Source organism: Poromitra crassiceps (assembly GCF_964638095.1).
Source record: "Poromitra crassiceps genome assembly, chromosome: 3".
In the NCBI taxonomy this organism is placed as follows: domain Eukaryota; kingdom Metazoa; phylum Chordata; class Actinopteri; order Beryciformes; family Melamphaidae; genus Poromitra; species Poromitra crassiceps.
In genome coordinates this window covers 26,924,905-26,945,604 of record NC_139625.1, presented here as the reverse complement: position 1 = coordinate 26,945,604, position 20,700 = coordinate 26,924,905, and the positions used below count along the sequence as shown (strand labels likewise).

General features: G+C 42.6%; 3 protein-coding genes across 4 annotated transcripts in view; 2 read left to right on the top strand and 1 right to left on the bottom strand.

The window, feature by feature from the left end:
• tmem63c (transmembrane protein 63C) overlaps positions 1-20,700 on the top strand; it is a gene marked incomplete at its 3' end in the record, with an annotated part of 85,575 nt that overhangs the window by 19,767 nt on the left and 45,108 nt on the right. The gene's annotated exons all lie outside the window — the stretch shown is intronic.
• Positions 951-7,630, top strand: cipca (CLOCK-interacting pacemaker a). 2 transcript variants are annotated; one of them, XM_083632695.1, is made up of 4 exons: positions 951-1,070; positions 2,344-2,463; positions 2,893-3,062; positions 3,900-7,630. In XM_083632695.1, the coding sequence occupies exons 2-4, from the start codon at positions 2,355-2,357 to the stop codon at positions 4,695-4,697; spliced, it is 1,077 nt and encodes a 358-aa protein (XP_083488821.1). In that variant the 5' UTR covers positions 951-1,070; positions 2,344-2,354; the 3' UTR covers positions 4,698-7,630. The 2 variants fall into 2 exon arrangements, with proteins under 2 accessions (XP_083488821.1, XP_083488822.1); XM_083632696.1 differs by having other exon boundaries at positions 964-1,070; positions 2,349-2,463.
• On the bottom strand, positions 9,177-12,072 carry zdhhc22 (zDHHC palmitoyltransferase 22; the record flags this gene model as incomplete). Its single annotated transcript, XM_083634432.1, has 3 exons — positions 11,981-12,072; positions 9,999-10,556; positions 9,177-9,457 (listed from the first exon to the last, which is right to left on the bottom strand). Exons 2-3 carry the CDS (start codon positions 10,552-10,554, stop codon positions 9,177-9,179), a joined length of 837 nt encoding a protein of 278 aa, XP_083490558.1. The 5' UTR covers positions 10,555-10,556; positions 11,981-12,072.

Below are 20,700 nucleotides of genomic sequence, written 5' to 3'. Positions count from 1 at the left end.
GCAGTTAGAGTTCAAAGAGATTGCATTTCTGAGCATGCACAGTAGTACTGTAGTGATATATATATAGCCTATAATATCAGAGAGAGAGAGAGAGGTGTGTACAGTATAAGCATAATGTGGCAAGATACATGACTGCTGCTGCTGCTGCTGCTGCTGATTAAGCAATATCACAGAGAGGGAGTGATGTTATATCGTCATGGCTGTGATTCGGTCGCGGCCTCGTGCCGAAGATAATCACAGCTGTGATGATTATTAGACAACAACCTCGAGTGTGATATTGCTTTTATACAACAGTTGTACAACATAAACAAGCTATTCATCAAGTAGTAATAGCATTTTTGTCAAATAATTTGCAAGGCAGTCAATGATTTAGAGCAGCTGTGAAGCGGAGTGATATACACACACAGTGAAGTGCCAGTGCTGTTACCATGAAATGCCAGGATGCCAGCACTGCTAGGATCCCTCTTCCAATCAAATTGCTCGGCCGGAACTAACTGTTGTTGTATAATGATAGCTAATGCGATATGGGGCAAAAACTGGAAAAATGCATTGCTGAGGTCAATGACCTCTAAAGTCACCAGAGGTCAGACAGAGTACCACTACCTCCCCATCTGAAATTAAACCTAAAACATTTCGGGTATGTAGCTAGATTGTAGATTATATGATGAAACTTTCATGCACAGCAACCTTTTGAGGTGGTAAAGCAGGTGTAATCATTAGCATCAATGAGGGCACCTGGCACTGGAACGCCTAAACAGAATGGAAGCATAATTAATGCTGGTATTAGTGTACAGCTGCTTTACTTCCTGCGTTTACCACCTCAAAAGGGTTGCTGTGAAATGAACACGAGTTTGCTCCACTGAGATAAAGAAATTATGTCAATGGTCTACTCTCGTCTGGACGTAGGCAGCGTTGAGGGCATAGAGATGGTTGAGGGAAACTGCGTCACGCCGTAAACAACAAGAAGTACAAAACAAAGCGTAGAGATCAGTGTCGCTAACAGCTACATAGCGGAAAACTACCATCGGCTTGGATGCTGTAGGTTTGTTTTTCTTAGGCGACAACGTCTGGTAAGGATCTTACAAAACCACAAATCTGCCGTAAATCGTTAATTAGCTCATCGATTCAGCTTCGTGGTGAGCTGGTTTGTCAAGCTAGCGATAGTGAGCTAACGTTAGCTTAGCTCCCCGGGGGCAGCAGCAGTACTGCAGTATTGTGCTTATTCATAAAACATGCATTCAGGCAGTCGTGCATGCAGCCAGTCAGTAATGTTACATGTGTCAAAAGGCGAGTATATGTTTGGTGCAACAGCCAAGTTAGGCAATTAGCGGCAAGATCATCATAACAGCCATGTTAGCATGTTAGCCATGCTAACGTTTAGCTAAACGACTTGCTACCTAACAGCGCAGCTGGTCGGGGTTCCTCTGCCTTTCCGACATGCTGCCACTCCGAACGTTAACTTCCATTATTCGGACTGGCGGTCGTTCACCTTAGAAGCCGCAATGCCGACCTTAGGTTTAGGCGTGGGGGTGGGAGAGGTTAGGTTTTGGGTTAGGGTCTGGGGGAGGTTAGGTTTAGGCATGGGGGGAGGTTAGGTTTGGCGTGGGGGCTGGGAGAGGTTAGTGAAAAACGGGGAATATAGACCCCCTTTCGGAGTGCCGATATTTCGGAGTGGCAGAACGTCGGAGTGGCAGCATGTAACCCAGCTGGTCATATCCACGGCTCAGGCCAGACTCCTATCGTTTGCTGTGATAACTCCATGTTGTGTTTACACTCTGACCGATGTTAAGAATAGTAGTAATAGGAGACTCAAGTCTGAGTTGGCCCCGGCAGACCACTGTCAAGCCTATAATTAAAATAAGTAAACAAATTAGTAAATAAATAGATGAATAAATAACATGAAATAAAAGCAATACATAAATGGACTTCTTCTGTGTGTGTGTGTGTGTGTGTGTGAGAGAGAGAGAGAGAGAGAGAGAGAAAAAAAAAGAGATCATAAAGGCTATTTAAAGAGGAATGTTAAAAAAAATGGTTGAAAACAAACCTATATACTGAAAAAACTACAGATTTTTTTTTGACAAGTAACAAGTCAGTATGGACTTCCTCTTGACTATTTCGATTTGCAATCCTTCCTTACTGGGTGCTGTGGAGCAGTCTGGTCTTGTTGTTGCCATGGTAGATTGTGATCAAATCCAAGACTCAGCAGTACACAAGGCAAAACACATTGAACAGTGCCATGGCCTTGCTAGTTTTTGCTCTTGCAAAATTCAGACTAACAGCCAGCTATTGGCAGCTAACAATCTGAGTTAGCCAGTGAGCTAACAACCATCTGTTTTTTACCAGAACAGACAAGCATGAGCAGCTTCAGTAAGCCAGAGGGACACAGGAGACCACCGCTCACCAGGGCAACACACGTTGGAATAATATCCAAGCCCGAAATGGAGAGAGATTCAAGCTTCTCAGGTTTGTATCTCAATTACATTGCTACTACTATCCATGCTTTTTGAGAGTCTCACTTGGTAATGGTGCCAACGTGCTGGTTTTGTCTTTTGTGCACTTTTAAAGTTAAGGTTAAAAAGTTAACTGGGGAGCCTAATATGTTAATAGATGGGGGTGATGGCCCTTATCAAGTCCAGAGATCTAGGTCACCTTTAGTAGGCTATCTTCTTTTGCCTCCTGGATGTACTGTACGAGGGCTGACCTGGTTTTAGGTCTGGGTAACGCATCCCCTTTATCAGGTTGATGGTTTCCATTTACAAAAGCCCTAGAGATTGTTACCTCTGGCACTGCTTTCATCGTTCTAATGTTCTGGTTGGGGTATTGTATATGACAAAACACAATCTGTTCCTTTCAAACTTGATGAGAACCATGTGCTTGTCTTCCCCTCCTCAGATGCCAGCTCTGGGTATCTGAGTGCAGTTGACCTGACTGACTCTGAGGATGCAGGTAGGAGTGTGTCTATATTGGGCCAGGACCAGACCAGTCCCCAGGTGGCTTTGATGGGAGGCTCCTACACTGGCCTGTCTCCTATGATCATCATGAACAACTTCGTCTTAAAGCAGGTAATGTAGTACAGCATCACGTCTGCCTGTCTGGCTCACAGCTGCCGGAGGTTGCTAGACTGTCTCCTTTTTGGCTCTTAGCCCTGGACTAATAAACTTTTCACACTAATTACCAAATTTGGCTCTTAGCCATTTTTTAATCCACGATTTTAACCCAGGATCTGCGTTCCTGTTGGTGAGCAAGATTAAAACAGATTTTTGGGAGGTCATCTACTGAAATGTGATTCACAGTAACATACTACTGTATGTTACTGTGTCTTTGTCAACATCTAGTGTCTTTGTCAACATCCTTGTGTGTTATTGTTGTGGTAGCTAACAGCTGATGGGCTGGGCTGAGAATGGAGTAGCTGGTACAGTTAACCTACCTGCCAACATTTACACTTTTCATGTTTCTTCCTTAGATCAATCTCTTCTCTCGCTGTGCTCCCTTGTTGACATTTCTCTATTAATCTAATTTCATAGCACCTCTGGTTTATCGCAAAAGTGTCTCGGCTTGCCTGGTTACTCAGTTAATATGATGGACATCTGCTCAGTGAAAGACATAGGAAATGCTGCTCAGTAAATAATATTTTTCTAATCTGTGTCTGTTCATGGTTAAATTTCCCTAGATTTAGAATGTACTGTACATGTGTGTAAAGCCTTTGTGTAGTTTGTAGTTTGATTTAGTTATATTTAATGGATTATACTCGCATTGTCTCGTCTGTTAGCTCCATTTGTATATACTGCAAATATATATAAATATGTATAATTATTATGAGATAGAATGTGATATTTACAGTTGGTATATGCTATAGCACAGATTATAGTAATATAATGATGGCATTTTTGTTTTCTTAGCCAAACCCCATGACTCCAACAGAAAAACAGTGGGGCTTTCCTTCACCCTTGGAAATGATGCCTCAGTCCCAGGTGGTCCTTCTCCAGCCCATGGTATCAAACAGCAGCTCACCGAAGCCTGGCTCTGAAAATCACAGGCAATCAAAGAACTACCTGCCCATCCTCAAGTCATATACCAGAATCGCCCCCCACCCTGGGGAGGCACCCACTAAGAAGCAGGGATCTTCTCGGGTGAGGGGCAGTTCAGCATCAGGGTATGTCCAGCGACACCGGAGGCATCACCACGGCCACCGGTTGTCTAGCCCCCAGCCCGCCCCGCAGACACCCGTCAAGCCCGTCTCCAGCTTTGAAGCAGGGAGCAACCAGGCACCAGCAGCAGCTGACTGTCAGGAGGCGCTCCTGCTGCAGCTCAGCGACAAGCCTCCCTCCCTGGTGACAGAGACCGGCTCTCTGCCCTCCGACTTTCCCCAATTTGGCTCGGTGCTAGACGGCAACCATGCCGACAAATACGAGGACGTCCTCTCTCCGGACGGCAACAAACTCAAGCGTTTCAGCAACACCTATAACATTCTTAACAACTCCGGCTTGCTCGGGATCACTTTGCGCACAAAGCAGCTGATCAAGGAGAACCGGCGCACCCAAGGCCAGCTGCAGCAGCTCCGGGAGCAGACTGCTCTGCTGATGGAGGCTCTGAGCAGCGGAGACGCTCAACTCTGGACTAAGCTCCAGCTCGCCCTGCACGACTCGGACAAGGAGGAACAGGGCCTGGTGGCCAAAGCTCAGAGCCTCCTGGCATAATGTATCGGTGGACTAAGCCAGCGGTTCTCAATCTGGGAGTCAGGGCCTGCCCAGAGGGTCGCAAGATGTTTTCATTGGGGTGCGAGATGATGTATGGAATGGGAAAAACAATTTTAGTATAAGATTTGACCATATCTCAAATCTTTGCAATAACAGCTTTCTTCTTGTGAAATAGTGAACACTATACTAGGGCTGGGCGATAATTCAATATTATCGTTTACCGTACTGTCTTTCAGTGGAATCATATCATGATGATATGGTGATTTTGGAATATTGTGAGACACAATTTTGTCTAAATTGATGGCAAGCAAATTTTACTCTAAAATGAACCCAAATGTAGTATGAAACATTTTTTCACTATTTCTATTTTGTTTGACATCTCAGTTCAACTGGATTTAATGAGATTGAGCATATATGAGCAATATGGTGATATACTGTATATCGATACAGAAAAAAATCTTGATTTCAACTGTATCGTCCAGCCCTACACTATAGTACATCTAGGCTTGTAACAATTAATCAAGTGAAATTGCCTAAATGAAATTAAATATGTCATTAGTTAATGTCACAGTTCACCATCCTGTGCTTGCATGTTCCTGTCTGGGGGTTGTGAGGAGGACTCACCTAATTTTTACACGTCATGGGAGCCAAAAACATGAACTGCTGGCTACAAACAAGCTCAAGCACATCCACTGTTAACTGGGGAAGTTAAGAAGCATGCTTCTGTGAGTGCAATAGTACTCAGGAGAGAGATCGAGTCTGAGAAGACTACAATATGCATTTGGTATTATATTTATTGCTATTTATATTTTTTGTTTCAAACTACTTATTTCTTCTGCACTGATTGAAGAAAGTACATTAAACATTCACAGTTACAGAAAACATGTTTATTTTTCAATTGAGCATTGGTCCTGTAATAATTTTTGTTTGTTATTTTAAGCCATTAAATATATTTAAGGGTTGTTGATTTGGTAATAAAAAAAAAGAAAGCAACGGAAAAAATTTAGCTTGCCATCACAAACTTCCATTAGCTGGCTACTTTTCCCATCTGGCTGGCTACTCAAAAAATTGGGAAACCCCCTTATAACTTACATTTAAAACTATTGCCTACAATGTTTTTTTCTTCCCTCTGCCATTTCAAAATAGCAGCAGCACTTGTAATAGGCATATGGCTCCTATGTTGACCTGCTAGTTAACGCATGCCCTACAGCAGGGGTTCTCAACCTTTTTTGTGCCAAGGACCGGTAGATACATGGAGAAAAAAGTTGCAGACCGCTTGTCAATTTTAATGGTTTGTTACATATATATTTACTCACCAGGTGGCGACAAAGGGTAAATAACAGCCTTTTGTGTTATACTGTATGTAGCCTACAGTATTTATGTTTTTGTTTCAACTACAAACATAAATAAACGTCAACTTGAAACTGTTTCAACTACCACACACAGCCTATAATATTATAGCCTATGTTTATTTTTTATTTTTTTAACCGGGCTCGCGGCCCGGGCCCGGTACCAAATGCGTTGTGGCCCGGTACTGGTCCGCGGCGCGGTGGTTGGGGACCACTGCCTTACAGCACATGCAGGGACAGGTGGCGTCTATTTATTTCTCACCTGTACATGTCTGGAATCTGATTGCTGTAGAGAAATGTAAGCATACGTTATTTTTTGGACCAAATGGAAACCTCAATATCATTAACACACATGGCCTATAGGTTTTAATCTGCTCATTACTGGGATGCAAATTCATACTTGTTTTACTGCTTTTTTAGCATGGTAAACAATACTCAACAATAATGAAGCAGACATGTTTTCATAAGAACTGTACGTCACTGATAAGAGTATAACCTCAGGCTTCTTCATGAAGAAGAAACCTCACTAGAGCTCATCAAGATGATTCAGAGTTAAACCATAACATTACTTTGATGTTTTTACTGTTGGTGTCAACAACTGGTGGTGGTCAGTATTATTTATTTTCGATCTATCTGGTCAAGACTGCTATGTTGATATAACGATATAGATTACCTTATTTCAATTGACTGACAAAGCTGGCTCCATATCAAAAGAACTTTAAAACCTTCAAATGGTAAAATCTCAACTTGCAGCTCTAGTCAAGTGCTGTATCCATGTAGTTGTCCTGACTTAAGATCCTTGCTGGCATGTTCATTCCTGCTGCATTTTAAAGCTTAATGTGACGGTTTTAATTTGAACTAATTAATGGGACAGAGAAATGGCAACTAATAGTTGCTTTCTGTTTTGTGTTACAAACTCCTGCACTTTAGCAATACGATTGCTGTTGCAATTTTTAGAGCAATGTTAGGTGTTACATGTCTAAATGAGCATTGCTTTTCTGTCTTGATCGAACACAAATTTGCTATGAACGTTTATCCAGTTGCCTGTGCCTTTTGAACATGTCCATATTTGTGTTTCATATCAGTGCTTGGTCTACTGTAAACTAATGTTTAGAGAACTGCAAAGGTTTCTCTTTATTTCTTTGAGTACTAAATGTGGAAAAAACTTGAAAGTACTTTAAAGTCTCCAAAGAAGTGTACTATTTTCCTGTGAAATTAGAAAATATGAATGACCCTGGCTTGGTAATACATCCACTACTGCTACAGCTGTGGTAGAAATAACAGTGTCAAGATGTCTGTAGCGACACTGCTGCTAAGTAAATTCACTTTTAAAGGTTGGTTTAACTCTAGGCTAACAATTCTGTGCCTCATTTAGCTACAATACAATGTAGGCTACCGGCACAATATTTAATAGTCAAATGTAAAATTGATAAGATATCAAGTCAGACTTGGTTCCAAGAGAGAGAAAAAGAAGAAGGTAACAGAACGAAGATGATTTGTTTTGTTTGTAGATTTCTTTCCAGAGATCAGTGCTTTTCCTATTGTGGTGAGGTGCCCTCTTTGTACTTTTTATTTTTTAGCATTAGTCACTTTGATGAATAATTAATTGTCATAAAACTATGTTTTGTTCAAAAAAAAATCTGTGCCTCCATTTGTTTAACAATACTAACTCAGTATGTCTAGTATGGCTACAGATTAAACTAGAGACCATCTTGCAATGGGATCATACCAGCCACGATGCCCATGACTTAAAGCTAATGTGGGCCAGCCAGGGGCGTAAAGTTTGGGGGTCCAATATATCTGTGTATCTGCCTTCATTTTGAGGTCAACTACACATCTGTAAAGTTTCGTGGCTACACAGTCTTGATGCTATCGTGGTGACAAAATCTGTCCATAAAACCACTTCCGTGGTATAGTTCCCGCTACAATAGGTGTCTCCAGGACCACATTTTGCATTGATGACACACACACACACACACACACACACACACACACACACACACACACAGACTGACAAGGTGAAAACAATACCAGCCCGCTCTCACGGATGGTAAAAAAAAAGCTTGTTTGATTAGTTTTATTGGTGGAACAGGAATAGACAAAAATAGTTCTAAAAAGTAAAGTTCTATTTAGAATTGAATTCCATGAATACAGACACTGATATCACTTATAAAACTTCTTTGACAGTAAATGTTATAACTGCAGCTGGAGTATAACTGGAAAATCCCATCAACCCTATCATAAAGCCCCTATTGTTAGAGATGTAGTGAATCTCTCATCTTTGGGGTCGTCTGTAAGCAGGAAAGACGTGATTTTATGGCACATCATGGTTAATACCCTGGATAGCCCCACACCACTCTTTGTAGGAGAAATGCTGTGTCATCTTTATATTTCCCCCGCCCGTTCCTGTAAAGCAGCGTATTACAGTGATTTCCTTCATTCATAACTTAACTTCTTGTCTGAGTCACATTCTGTAGAAATTGTAGCAGACTCATATGTAACAGCTTGTTGTTAGTGTCCCTGTTTATCAATATCAAGCCTGGCAGTTTGTGCTGTGTGGATCAATATACATTTAATATTCCTTGTCTGCTAGGCCTTGGGGTCAAAGTCAAATATTGTTAGGAGAACTAACTATACCACCATTTTCCTGAAAGTATGAAATGGTAACATCCTACTTCAAAGTGTGGAACATATTTTGACTGGAAATTGCAGAGCGCTGTATGGAACATGGCACAGGTGTTGAAATCATTAGCAAGCATGTAGTACAAAAATGCAAAGTTGTGAACATGCACTTACGGCCATCTTTACATGTTGTAGTAGTGTATGTAAAACTCTTGCATGTCCAAAATGACCAACTTATAACTCTTAAAATTGCCTTGTAAAGCTACTTAAACATACACAGATTATGTTAAAAAAAAAAAAAAAAAAGTTAAAAATCACATTGCTTTTATGGCTCCTGTCCTTTAAGGAATGTGTTCTAATACTTCTAACAACTTCACAGACTATTTTAGAGATCGTAAAGCATTCATTTCCTATCCAAACCGTTCACCACATGACTCCCAACCAAACATTTCTCACAGCTTGCATGTGTGAACTAGTAGGAGCTGGTGATAGGAAATCCAGGCATCAATCAGTCATGTTTGTGTGCTGCGGCCACATCTTCACAGTACGTCTCCACCGTCTGCACGGGCAGAAGGAGCCCCAGAGCCCAGCGGCTTCCGAAAACATCCCTGAGGTTGGCTCTCCAGGGGCTGCGGTTCTCCAGCAGTTTCCCCCGCTGCAGCTGGCACCAGGTCTGCCCCCGGGCCACCAGCAGCACCTGCTGGCAGCAGAAGCCCGCGCACACCAGGCCGATGCCCAGCCACACGTACAGCATCAGTACCAGGAACAACTGCAGGCCTGAGATGACGCCTGGTGGGGAGAAAGCATTCTGATGAGGGGGGTGTTTATCCATCAGTAGGTGCCATTACATTACATTACTGTAGATTCCTTTATCAGCTTGATTTGAATAAGAAAAGAAAAGTATGAATTTGGATAGAAATTAGATTCTCCATACTACTGTTTTTAATCATGTACTCTCTCTGTCTCTGTGGGAACTTGTGTGTGGAATTTGCAAACTTGCTCTTTTGAGTGAGATAAGAAGCCAGCCTGAACTCGTTTTCTGTTCACCCAAGACACTTATCTTAAAGAACCTGAAGATGTTCTTCATGTATCAATTATAATATAATTTCTTTGTTGAATAGAGCTTCTGTCTTGGTTTTGGCTTGTCATCAGTTTATGAAAAACAACACTGTTATCAGTAATTGTGCTGACTTTTCATGAATCTTTGCTTTTTGCTTGACACTCTTGATGTGCGGACATGGGCCTTGCTCGCAAGCAATAAAAGAGATGGACATTTCTCAAATTGCCAGTCTCTTATTATTACAGAAATGTCCACTACAAAACAACTCACCCATGAAGAAGTAACTGGTGGAGAGGGGAAGCAGAGTCAGGAATGTGAGCGGGTTCTCAAAGGAGATGGAGTATTCCACTGTCAGGAAGGCCACACCGAGAACCAGAGAGTACAAACAGGTGCCTGATGTGTAGATGCAGAACATGATGAAGTAACGCATGTTTCTGTTGCCGATGCAGTTCCCTGTGAAGAAACAGTGGTGGTCCCTCTTGAGAATGACCTTCTTGCAGAGTTTGCAGAAGTGACGGCCGTTCAGGAGGTAGTGGGCGTCCACTTTATCCGGACAGTCCGGCGAACAAACCGGTATCACAGTCTCACTGGCACTTTCAGCAGGATATTTGATAGTCATTAAGTAATTTCCCAGTGCATTGAGCATCATGAAGAGGAAAACAGTGGTGTGAAGCACTGTACCTGTCAGTGATATGTCTGGGCTCCTTGGGAATATTGTTGGGATGAAGAAGCCGAAGTGCAAAATGAAGGTGACTGCTGTAGCGATGAAGAAGTAGGCAGGTGCTACAGCATTGAGGAGTCTCAGCTTCAACATCCTGCTAAACATACCTGTGTGAGAGTGAAGAAGTAAGTAAGTAAGTAAGAAGCAAGCACAGTTGGTCTATATTAGGGCAGATGGAGCTGTGGCTCCTGTTATCATGAGCTGAATTGACAAGTGAAACTGAGATGAGTGAGTACTTTTGATTTGATTTGATTTGATTTGATTTACTTCATTGTCCACCTTAGTGGAAATTTGTCTTTGGCTTCTCTTCACAGCACATACAGTATGTTATGTATTGTGCACAATCAGCACACCATAAAACATAGAGAACATAGAACATAGAACATATATCCTACATGGTGCAAGTTAGCAGATAGCAACAGCTTGTCATGGAAAAACAAAAACAAATTACAAAATACCTACCTACATGTATCTAAAATGCCTACCTACCTATCTAAATACCTAGAAATACCTACCTACCTAAAATATTACCTAACCTATACATAACACAGCAGGCCATACAAAACAGATTCATTTATTTATTCAGTGCTAGTATGGCAGAGGGGATAAAGGAGTTCTTATAGATATTCCGGCTGGACCTTGGGACCCTAAACCGACGATGGGAGCAGCTCGAATGCCAAGTTGGGTACTTCAAGCGCTCAAATGAAACAAATCAGATGACTTTACTTTACTTTACTTTATTTGTTTATTTGGACGGGACAGTGCATATTCATGAACATTACACAAGGCAACGTAAATAAGCCGGAGTTAGCAAGAATGCTAAATTACATCCGTAGTCCCCACAGAGAGACAGAAAAACGATGACAGGCTTCCAAGGATTTGATTTGGATATAGGATTATTTGGTTTGGGGCGATTGATGTGAAGCGATGTGATTCTTGTTGAAATTTAAAGCTGGCCTGGCCCCTATTAGAGAAGAGACTTCAGTCACTTCAGTGAGATCAGTGTTCCTTCTTTAAAGAAAATGAATCTAAGCTTGCAGCCTAAAAAATAAGGAGCATAGCAATGCAGGGAATCCAAAGGACTCCCAGCAGGGGTCCTTGAGGGGATTCCATTCCAGAGGGTCAATTAATTTGATAATAAGACAATGCGACAATGATATAGATGTGATATACTGTATAAACAGATGTCCAGTTCTATAGGCTATAAAATCATATCAAACAGAAATCCTCTCAGATGGGGTGCTGCAGACAAAAAGCTCTAAAATGGGGTGTCTGTGTCCTATTTTGTATCTATGTGTTGGCCTTGACATGAACACGTCTGGGAAGCCCTACTGTAAATCAATGCACGAGTAGCCTACGACACTCAGAAATCATTAACGACACCCTTTAAAGATAACGTTATTGCAGGCGTGTTTTCTCTTTTCCTCGGCCAAGACATGAGGCAGATGTGCCAGTTGTTGGCCTAAATTAGGCTACTTAATTTAGGTGACGATGCAATTATCATCATCTTCAACATGCACAGGCTGCCTACCTGCGGTGAAGGAGCTGTCCTTTCAGCACCACGAACCCTGGGATCTCCGCTTACTGTATGAGGCTCATTCACACTCATTCACAAGGAACGCGTCTCGTTCACGTTAAATGTCTTTCTCTCACAGCTGTGGGGGGCTGCTGTTTTGTCTACCGCCGCCTGTTGGTCTGGATGCGTCTGTTCTTCCTTTTTTGGCTATTAATATTTCGGACATCAATTGTGTTTAACATGTCGTGTCGATGTATCATAGCCAGGATTGTAGTAGAGGGAAAATCCACCTAAATATGGTTTAATGTGTGAGTTTTGAAGAAAACATGATCATAGGCTAATTGTGTTTCTGTAATAGAGTCTGAGTATTTGTGTTCATGCTGGTGTTATGATGATCACCAACAAGTCATCCTCTACACATCACTGCTGCATCTTTAGAGACTGGTTTAGATTTGCGTATTACTTTTATTCTTCGAGTCATTTAAATACATAACTACAATAAAATAAGCCTATAGGCGAATGGAAGCCAGTCAGTCGTGACTTTTGTTTTTGGACAGTGCAAGAAAGTCAACTTTCCAGTAGGTGGCATTGCATCCTCAATAATTTTACCTCTCAATTTGAGTCGTGTCAAATGGTAATATGGACTTGATTTGATGTATATAGCCTATATATTCCACAACGAGCGCACATCACACTTATGTGTCATGATAGCCTGCAGGAATTATTTCATTGTTGTGGGGCGTGGCATGTAGGCTACCTTCCACTGAGTTACCTGATCAAAATATTATGTAAGTGTAATCAATTCGCATATCGTAAAATTTGAATGAAGATTTAGGTCTAGGGGTTAAAACAAGTTCGACGCTCCCTTAGCCAACCTTTCGGGCAGGTGTTTAATTGTCAGACGGCCCCTGAGTAGGTGGGAGTTTCTCTTGTTTCTTGGCAATCTGGGCAACGAGAGCATCATCCCCCATCAGCAGACGCCACCGACCAGGAAGCTTTGTGAGGTGAGCGATGTGAATTTTCAACTCATGCGTCTGTATGGTGTCATGTAAACGCGGGTTGGTGATTTATTGCGTTATTTTGTGGCGTTATTTTTTTTAAATCAAGTTACAAAGCTGGAGGGAGGGAGGGAGGTGGGTGTATCGGCTCGGCTGCTGTCAGCGCTGCAGCAATCGGCGCATAAATAATAGGAAACAAAATCCCAAATCCTCTCATGGCAAGACAATCACATTCTCTCAATTTGAATCTTGAATCTTGAATTAGAATCACTTCTACCTTAGGACTGAAATCAAGAAGTGGGGCAGCCTCGGTTTGAGTCGTAGCTTCCTGTATCATGTTTGTAGCCTATTGCTTTTCGTCGGTTAATGAGGATGATGATAGTGTTGGCAACCTGTCAGACTGTTACATCCAGACCTAGCCTACACCCATTCCTCATGCGCCCGTCTGTTTTGGTCTCATCTAGCCTACAGGTTTCCCTTACAGCAATATGGGGTTCCCGTTTCCCAGATAGAGAATGTGCAATCAATCAATCTTTCCACAGCATGTACTGATATAACGCAATACGTTACAGGCCATGCTGCCACGTCTCTCTTACTGTCTGCTGCCTGGGCTCTAGTCTGGTGGATTCACTCAGACACAAAGCCTTATTGGTTTGACCTGTTGATGCTGATCCTGCTGCACCTAATTAAACTGTTTCTTTCTGCATGTAATTGAACTATACAAAACCTTAAGGCAAGGTTTAAATACTTAGCACAGTGATCCTCAACCTTTTTCATATCAAGGACTCCTAGTTCACATTAGGGCCAGGGACGCACATTTGAGAACCCGGATTTGAGAATATTTGTATTATTAGAGCCTATATTTGTATTATATTGTATTGTATTGTATGATTTTGTCCAGAACTCCATGACTGTCTGTAGTGTAGTCATTTTAGCCTATAAGTAAACTTACTTCTGCTGGCAATTATATATTTCTTGCATCTGTGAGTGTGTTACCTTGTATAGTCTTGCCATTTAAAAGCCAAGGCAAATTCTATATTATATTCAGGTAATGAGGTTTTTCTTACAGTACCATCTGCAGCATTTGGCTGTGTTGAAGAAAACTGGCCTTTATTTGACATTTTAGTGTGACCTGTGGGTTTTAATGAAGATGACAAGAGCCCACTTACTGGGCTGAAATGTACGCCGAGGTTCATTTACACACTAAATGAATTAGTAACCTTGATGGTGGCAATTAGTGTGTACCGTATATCGTTAATTAGAGAGCAGTGCTATCATGTTTCGAGGCTCTTATTATTGTTCCGCTACTAGAGGCTTTATGCTTTAAAAATCCTCTGAGAGACATGAATAAAATGTCATTGACCTACAGTAAAAATGAGTTGAGTGAATGAGCTTGACTCAGTATCCTAGTATCATGCTTTCCAGTGGCCAGATTTAGTTACCTAAGACTCGCAAAAGGAAGAGTGTGGACTAAGTTTATTTATTTGTTTAATTGGATCCCCATTATTTGCTAACCAGGTAGCAACTCAGTCTCCCATGAAAAGGCAGGAAAATGAACGCCAGTCATCTCCAAGTAACACAGTCATGAATATTTCAGGAGACTCTTAGCTGAGATTGAAAGAAGAGCTGGCCGTAGTGAGTAGAGAGGCACATGGTGATTTGACAGCTGAACAGGCAGAAGGTAGCGAGTGGTACTGCAGAAAAAAGCACAAGCAATAATGCCATTGATCTGTGTGGTTGGCTTTTTTCTTCGTTTCAGCACCGTGAGCATGTGGACAGCTCCATCCGTGACGCATAGGCAAAGTGCACAGCAGGCTCAAAAGAGTGGAGAGCGATGACTTTTTTCAGAAATGCCCCCTGATGTAAAGCACACAAAAGACACCATCTCTGTAGTATGGAAAGACAGGACGAGGCAGAGCAAACAGCAGGTGGATGTATATTGCCTTTTACACTGTGGGATAGAATGTCAAATAGCAATCCAGGAAGTTCCTGTTGTTGCCCTTTTATACGACAGGCTTGTTGCTGTGGACAGCTCCGGCAACAGGATTCTCTCTTATCATTACTTGCATAAGTTAATGTCAGTGCCCTTTAAAAACCAGACAGCTTCTATTCCAGTGATGTCCTCACCATGTCACTGCACATCTAGGTGGGCCCATCTGCCCTTTTCCAACATGCAGGAATGAATGAGTTTACTCACCAGAGCCCTGACCTGGGGATCTGAGAGGAACAGCCATACGGTCAACAGGCGTCACACATTATCATATCCTCGTGATGAGCAACCAGACATTAGTGTGTCTCGTTTGGTAGTTTCTCTGGGCACTGTGGTGGTAGTGATGGTGGTGATGTGTATGCATCCTATTGCATCATACATGTGACTCTGTAACTAAATAATCTCCCCAGCCACATTTCAAAAGGCTGCTGGGTCTGAATACACATGTCAGAAGACTCTTCCATGTAACCCTCTTGACAGAGAATCCAACACCAATAGAATGAATCAGAACAATATTGTGACTAGCGATATTGTGGTTGGCTGTGAATTTGTGTTCCACTTACCATCTAACAATAGCAATTATGATGTCCTGTTGGCTCTGATTTGTTCTTTGTGTGTTTTGGTGAGAATAGGCTGCCCGCTGTTTTAGATTCCTGCTGTGACGTTCCCTGCTATTTCACATGGCTCTAATACTGTGTTGACAAAGCACACACCATTATTTATAGTTATGATAATCACTCATCTAGTATATACACCTAACATAATACCAGAAAGTAGTTTTTCTTATTCATGCCAATAGGCACAGTCTACCTTATCGTCTCACCTGTCACCTAACCCTTTTACACTGACTCTGTGCCTGTTATACAGCATGTACTGTAGGCTGTTATGCAGCATGTACTGTAGGCTGTTATGCAGCATGTACTGTAGGCTGTTATGCAGCATGTACTGTAGGCTGTTATACAGCATGTACTGTAGGCTGTTATACAGCATGTACTGTAGGCTGTTATACAGCATGTACTGTAGGCTGTTATACAGCATGTACTGTAGGCTGTTATACAGCATGTACTGTAGGCTGTTATACAGCATGTACTGTAGGCTGTTATACAGCATGTACTGTAGGCTGTTATACAGCATGTACTGTAGGCTGTTATACAGCATGTACTGTAGGCTGTTATACAGCATGTACTGTAGGCTGTTATACAGCATGTACTGTAGGCTGTTATACAGCATGTACTGTAGGCTGTTATACAGCATGTACTGTAGGCTGTTATACAGCATGTACTGTAGGCTGTTATACAGCATGTACTGTAGGCTGTTATACAGCATGTACTGTAGGCTGTTATACAGCATGTACTGTAGGCTCGCTCCCTTGTTTAGAGTTCCATTTGATCCTGTAAGTAATATGGTCAATTGTGCAGGCTTTCAGCACGATAGTCTTCTAATTGGTTCCTGGACTGATGTGAGATTGCACGGCTCTGTGCCAATCACAGAGATCCTATCTGACATCCTGGGGGAGAAGCCTGTGATTGGTCATCTTTACCATCCAGATGCTCACTCTCTCTATATAAAAGAAAAAAAAAGAAAAGAAAGAAAGACAGATGAGTAGGATATAGAAACAAAGTAGAGAGGAAGTCAGCAAAACTGCAGACTGCTTTGTATATTGTAATTATTTCCATATGTCTCTGCTTTGCATCACGGGCATGATTGATGTTATGTCAGTACCCCAAGATCTGTTTGTATTTAGATTGATTGCATCATGTCTTGCATCTTCTAAATATGATTTAGATGCTTATAGATGTTACACATTTCTCAAAAGTAAGTCTATTATGATAAGCAGTGTTGACTGTACACTTTTTGGTAGATGTGGGGGTGGGAGTTTCTTTGCCCCTGGGCCCATTTCAGGATCAGTTGCAGCAGATGTTGCAGTTGAAGAAGCTGTGAGGGGAATTTTCCAGCAATGGGAGGGATAATTAATGTGAAGTAAATAAGACTGTTTCAGAACTGGTCCATGAGTCATGTTCAGTGTCATCCAGCTTTAAGTGCAAACACAATTGTATGAATGCGTGTTGGGCTCAACAAGCCGTCGTGGAGGCCAGATGGGTCTTAATGAGCAATGGCCCAGTCTACCCAGCAGCAGGGCAGCCACACAGCACTCCCCTGGAGGCCCACTGAGCATGTGCAGCCAGACAGGAAGCAGGTGTTTGGGTTGTTGAGCGTGGCCAGTATGTGCCGTCATCGCTCCAGCCTCCAGCCACGCCATGGCTAATTCAGCCTTCAGAAACAGGCTGAGTGTGTGTGTGTGTGTGTGTGTGAGTGTGTGTGTGTGTGTGTGTGGGGGGGGGGGGGGGGTGCTGTGTTAAGCATGCTGTCAGCAGACACACCTCGATGGTCTGTGATTGTGACGCAGAGAGAGAGAGAGAGAGAGAGAGAGAGAGGTGAGAGAAGCGGAAAGCCCCCAACCCTCAACACTGAGCAGGTGGTGAGCAGATTGTGCTACAGCACCCCTCAAGAGCCGGCCCCTTCACACCTCCAACACTACCCTCCACCCAAAACCATCCCACCAGATAAGATGTCCCTTTGACAACAAACTGGCCCATGGCAGCTCCAGTATGAATCATTAGAATTGAGCAAAATACACAATATCTTTACGAATCGGGGCAAAAAAATGACAAGGGGGCTGAAGTCTCATTTCTCTCCTCAATCGATTCTGCAATGCACCGTGGGCTTCGGCTCCTTTGTGTCTGAGCTCTGCTGTAATAAGGCATTATTAAGTCATAATAAGGCATTATTAAATCAGTATTTTCCATTATTGGAGGGCTTCCCTTTGGCCGCTGGTAAGTGAGAGAGTCCCCAAGCCTTCCAGCATGCTGCCAGAGAGAGAGAGGGGAAAGGTCTGCTTCAGCAACGTCCTGCTTCCATGTCAGCGGGGTTTAATTGCCTGGTTAAAAGTTGATTAGAGATGTTTTTGATGGAATACTTTTAAAAACATACCAAATCCAGGAGCTTGCTACTCAGAGGCTCAGTTTTAGATTGACAGTACATGCAGCTTGCTACTCAGAGGCTCAGTATTAGATTGACAGTACATGCAGCTTGCTACTCAGAGGCTCAGTATTAGATTGACAGTACATGCAGCTTGCTACTCAGAGGCTCAGTTTTAGATTGACAGTACATGCAGCTTGCTACTCAGAGGCTCAGTATTAGATTGACAGTACATGCAGCTTGCTACTCAGAGGCTCAGTATTAGATTGACAGTACATGCAGCTTGCTACTCAGAGGCTCAGTTTTAGATTGACAGTACATGCAGCTTGCTACTCAGAGGCTCAGTTTTAGATTGACAGTACATGCAGCTTGCTACTCAGAGGCTCAGTTTTAGATTCACAGTACATGCCGATTCGAAGGTCCTTTGTAAGATTTTCTCACATTCTTTTTCAACTCCATTAGCATATTCTCTGCCATCTTTCAGGCCTTTTGTCTTTCTGACTGCACCTCTGTGCTTGTGCTCACTGTGTCTCAGTCATCACGGGGATATGCAGAGCACAGCTATGAAACGCTCATGCATATTCTACCAGCTGTGGGTCTTGGAGAGGAAGCAGATGACAAGGGAAATGTCAAAGCTTTCCTTCCCATGCAGGTAAGGCCAGCTCAGGCAGAGGGAACATCTCTGCCAACACAAACAAAACAGAGGCATGTTTAACATGGATCATCCAATGAGCAACCGCTCTGAAGCCGCTGTGCTTTTATTTATGGGGATCGTAAGTTGTCCTTGGAGGCACCCTTATTTTATCCCACATTGACTGACAGTTGATTGGCTGCGGAGGTTTGGAGTCAAAGTGAGTTCACATTTTATTTATGGTTTATTTCTCTGCCACGTCAGGGCCATCTCTCTCTCTCCATCTCTCTCTCTCCATCTTTCTCTCTCTGTCTCTCTCTCTCTCTCTCTCTCTCTCTATCTCTCTCTCTCCAGTGTTCAGCCTTTCCCTCAGGGAGGTAATGGATCTAGATCTAATCTCTGTTTGAAATGCTCCAACAGAACTCCAACAATAATACACCTCTTATGACTATTATTAGGGATGCACCGATCCACTTTTTTCACTTCCGATCCGATTCCAATACCTGAATTTGGATATCTGCCGATACTGATATTATGCCGATACCAATATCTTTCTTGAATATACAGTAGGCAAAAGATTTGGCCAATTAAAGACTTTTTTTTAAATATACCTTGCAAAAAGCAGACAAAATTAAGAAAATATACAAGGCAAAGAAGGATACTATTATACATGGGCAAATTACGGCCAGCGCCCCCTGTGCGCCCGCGCTGGAATTGCAAAAAAAAACAAAAAAAACAATTCCGATCCGATCCGTGAATTAGTGCCAATATCGGCACCCGATACCGATATTGGATCGGATCGGCCCCATCCCTAATGACTATGCAGCAGATTGTGATGTTTTCCAGCCTGGCTTTGTACATGGAGTCATAGGGTGTATTCACACCTGTAGGTCGTTTGCTTTGTTCCGATTCAGGTACTTAATTGATACAATTGTTGCATTTGTGCCTTGGTTCGTTTGTGTTCACACAGCCACAAATCAAACGGTCCAAATAGTATTGTCAAACTTCCTGGATTGGCCAGCAGACACGCTGATAGGCTAATAGCCTCTCGGGATGGACAAAATAATTCCCAGAGATTTTCCTATATGATTATAAAAATGCGTTTTGTTAGACCTACATTTTAGGCTATGTCGGGCGTCCGCCGTGCGAGGAGAGAGAGAGAGAGAGAGAGAGAGAGAGAGAAAGAAAGAAAGAAAGAGGGAGGGATCGGGAGAGAGAGAGAGGGAGAAAGTTCTTTATTTATTTATTAATGTATGCTACTAGGCTATGTAAGCCTATGTATTTATTTAGCCTATTTAGGCTATTGGGAATTTGGAGATAGAAGATCAAAGACCCTCGCAAATTCTGCTATTAGGCTATCACGGAGATGAGGATTAGCCGAGACATAGGCTATATGAACACCTGTCCTGTCAGGAATAAAATATTAATAAATAATTTAATAATAACGGACATTTCGAGGAAGACATGCAATCAGTCTGATTGTCTGATTGAACCAGACAATCTTATCACAAAGAAGGCTGGCTCTGATTACCACGATTTGTTTTCATTTATTGAATGGAGACCAGAGAGAGCGAGAGAGAGGGAGAGAGAGGGCGCGCACCACAATTTACAGGCAAAATCCGTAGAGATTCAACACATTAACGTTGCTTCCCATGGTCCGAGGTAAGTTGATTGAGTTCAAACTGCTGATTTGATGATCCAAAAATCCCCCAAAGTTTATCGATACAAGTCACAAGTCGCCAAAACAGGATCTGAAAGATGTTGTTTTTAAATGATAAAAATGTTCGTTCTTCAGGCCATTACGCACAGCGCAGCTGACTACGGCAGCTGGTTTATCCAAAAATGCGCACCGTTTACTGCTGTTGTGGCGGATCGAGGTCGGCTCACGTTCTCACCACAAACGAACCGCACCAGAGTTCGTTTGGAAGCGGACCGAGACCACCCTTTCTTGGCGATCTCGGTCCGCTTGTTTTGTCCCGCATCCGAGTGCGATTGCTGTGTTCACACTCCCCCAAACGAACCGCACCAAGGGGGAAAATGCTCTCCGTTTCGGAACAACTGCTCCAAACGAGATAGGTGTGAATACACCCATAATGTCCATTTGGCACGGTGAAGCACTTAAGGGAGCTGGTGAATT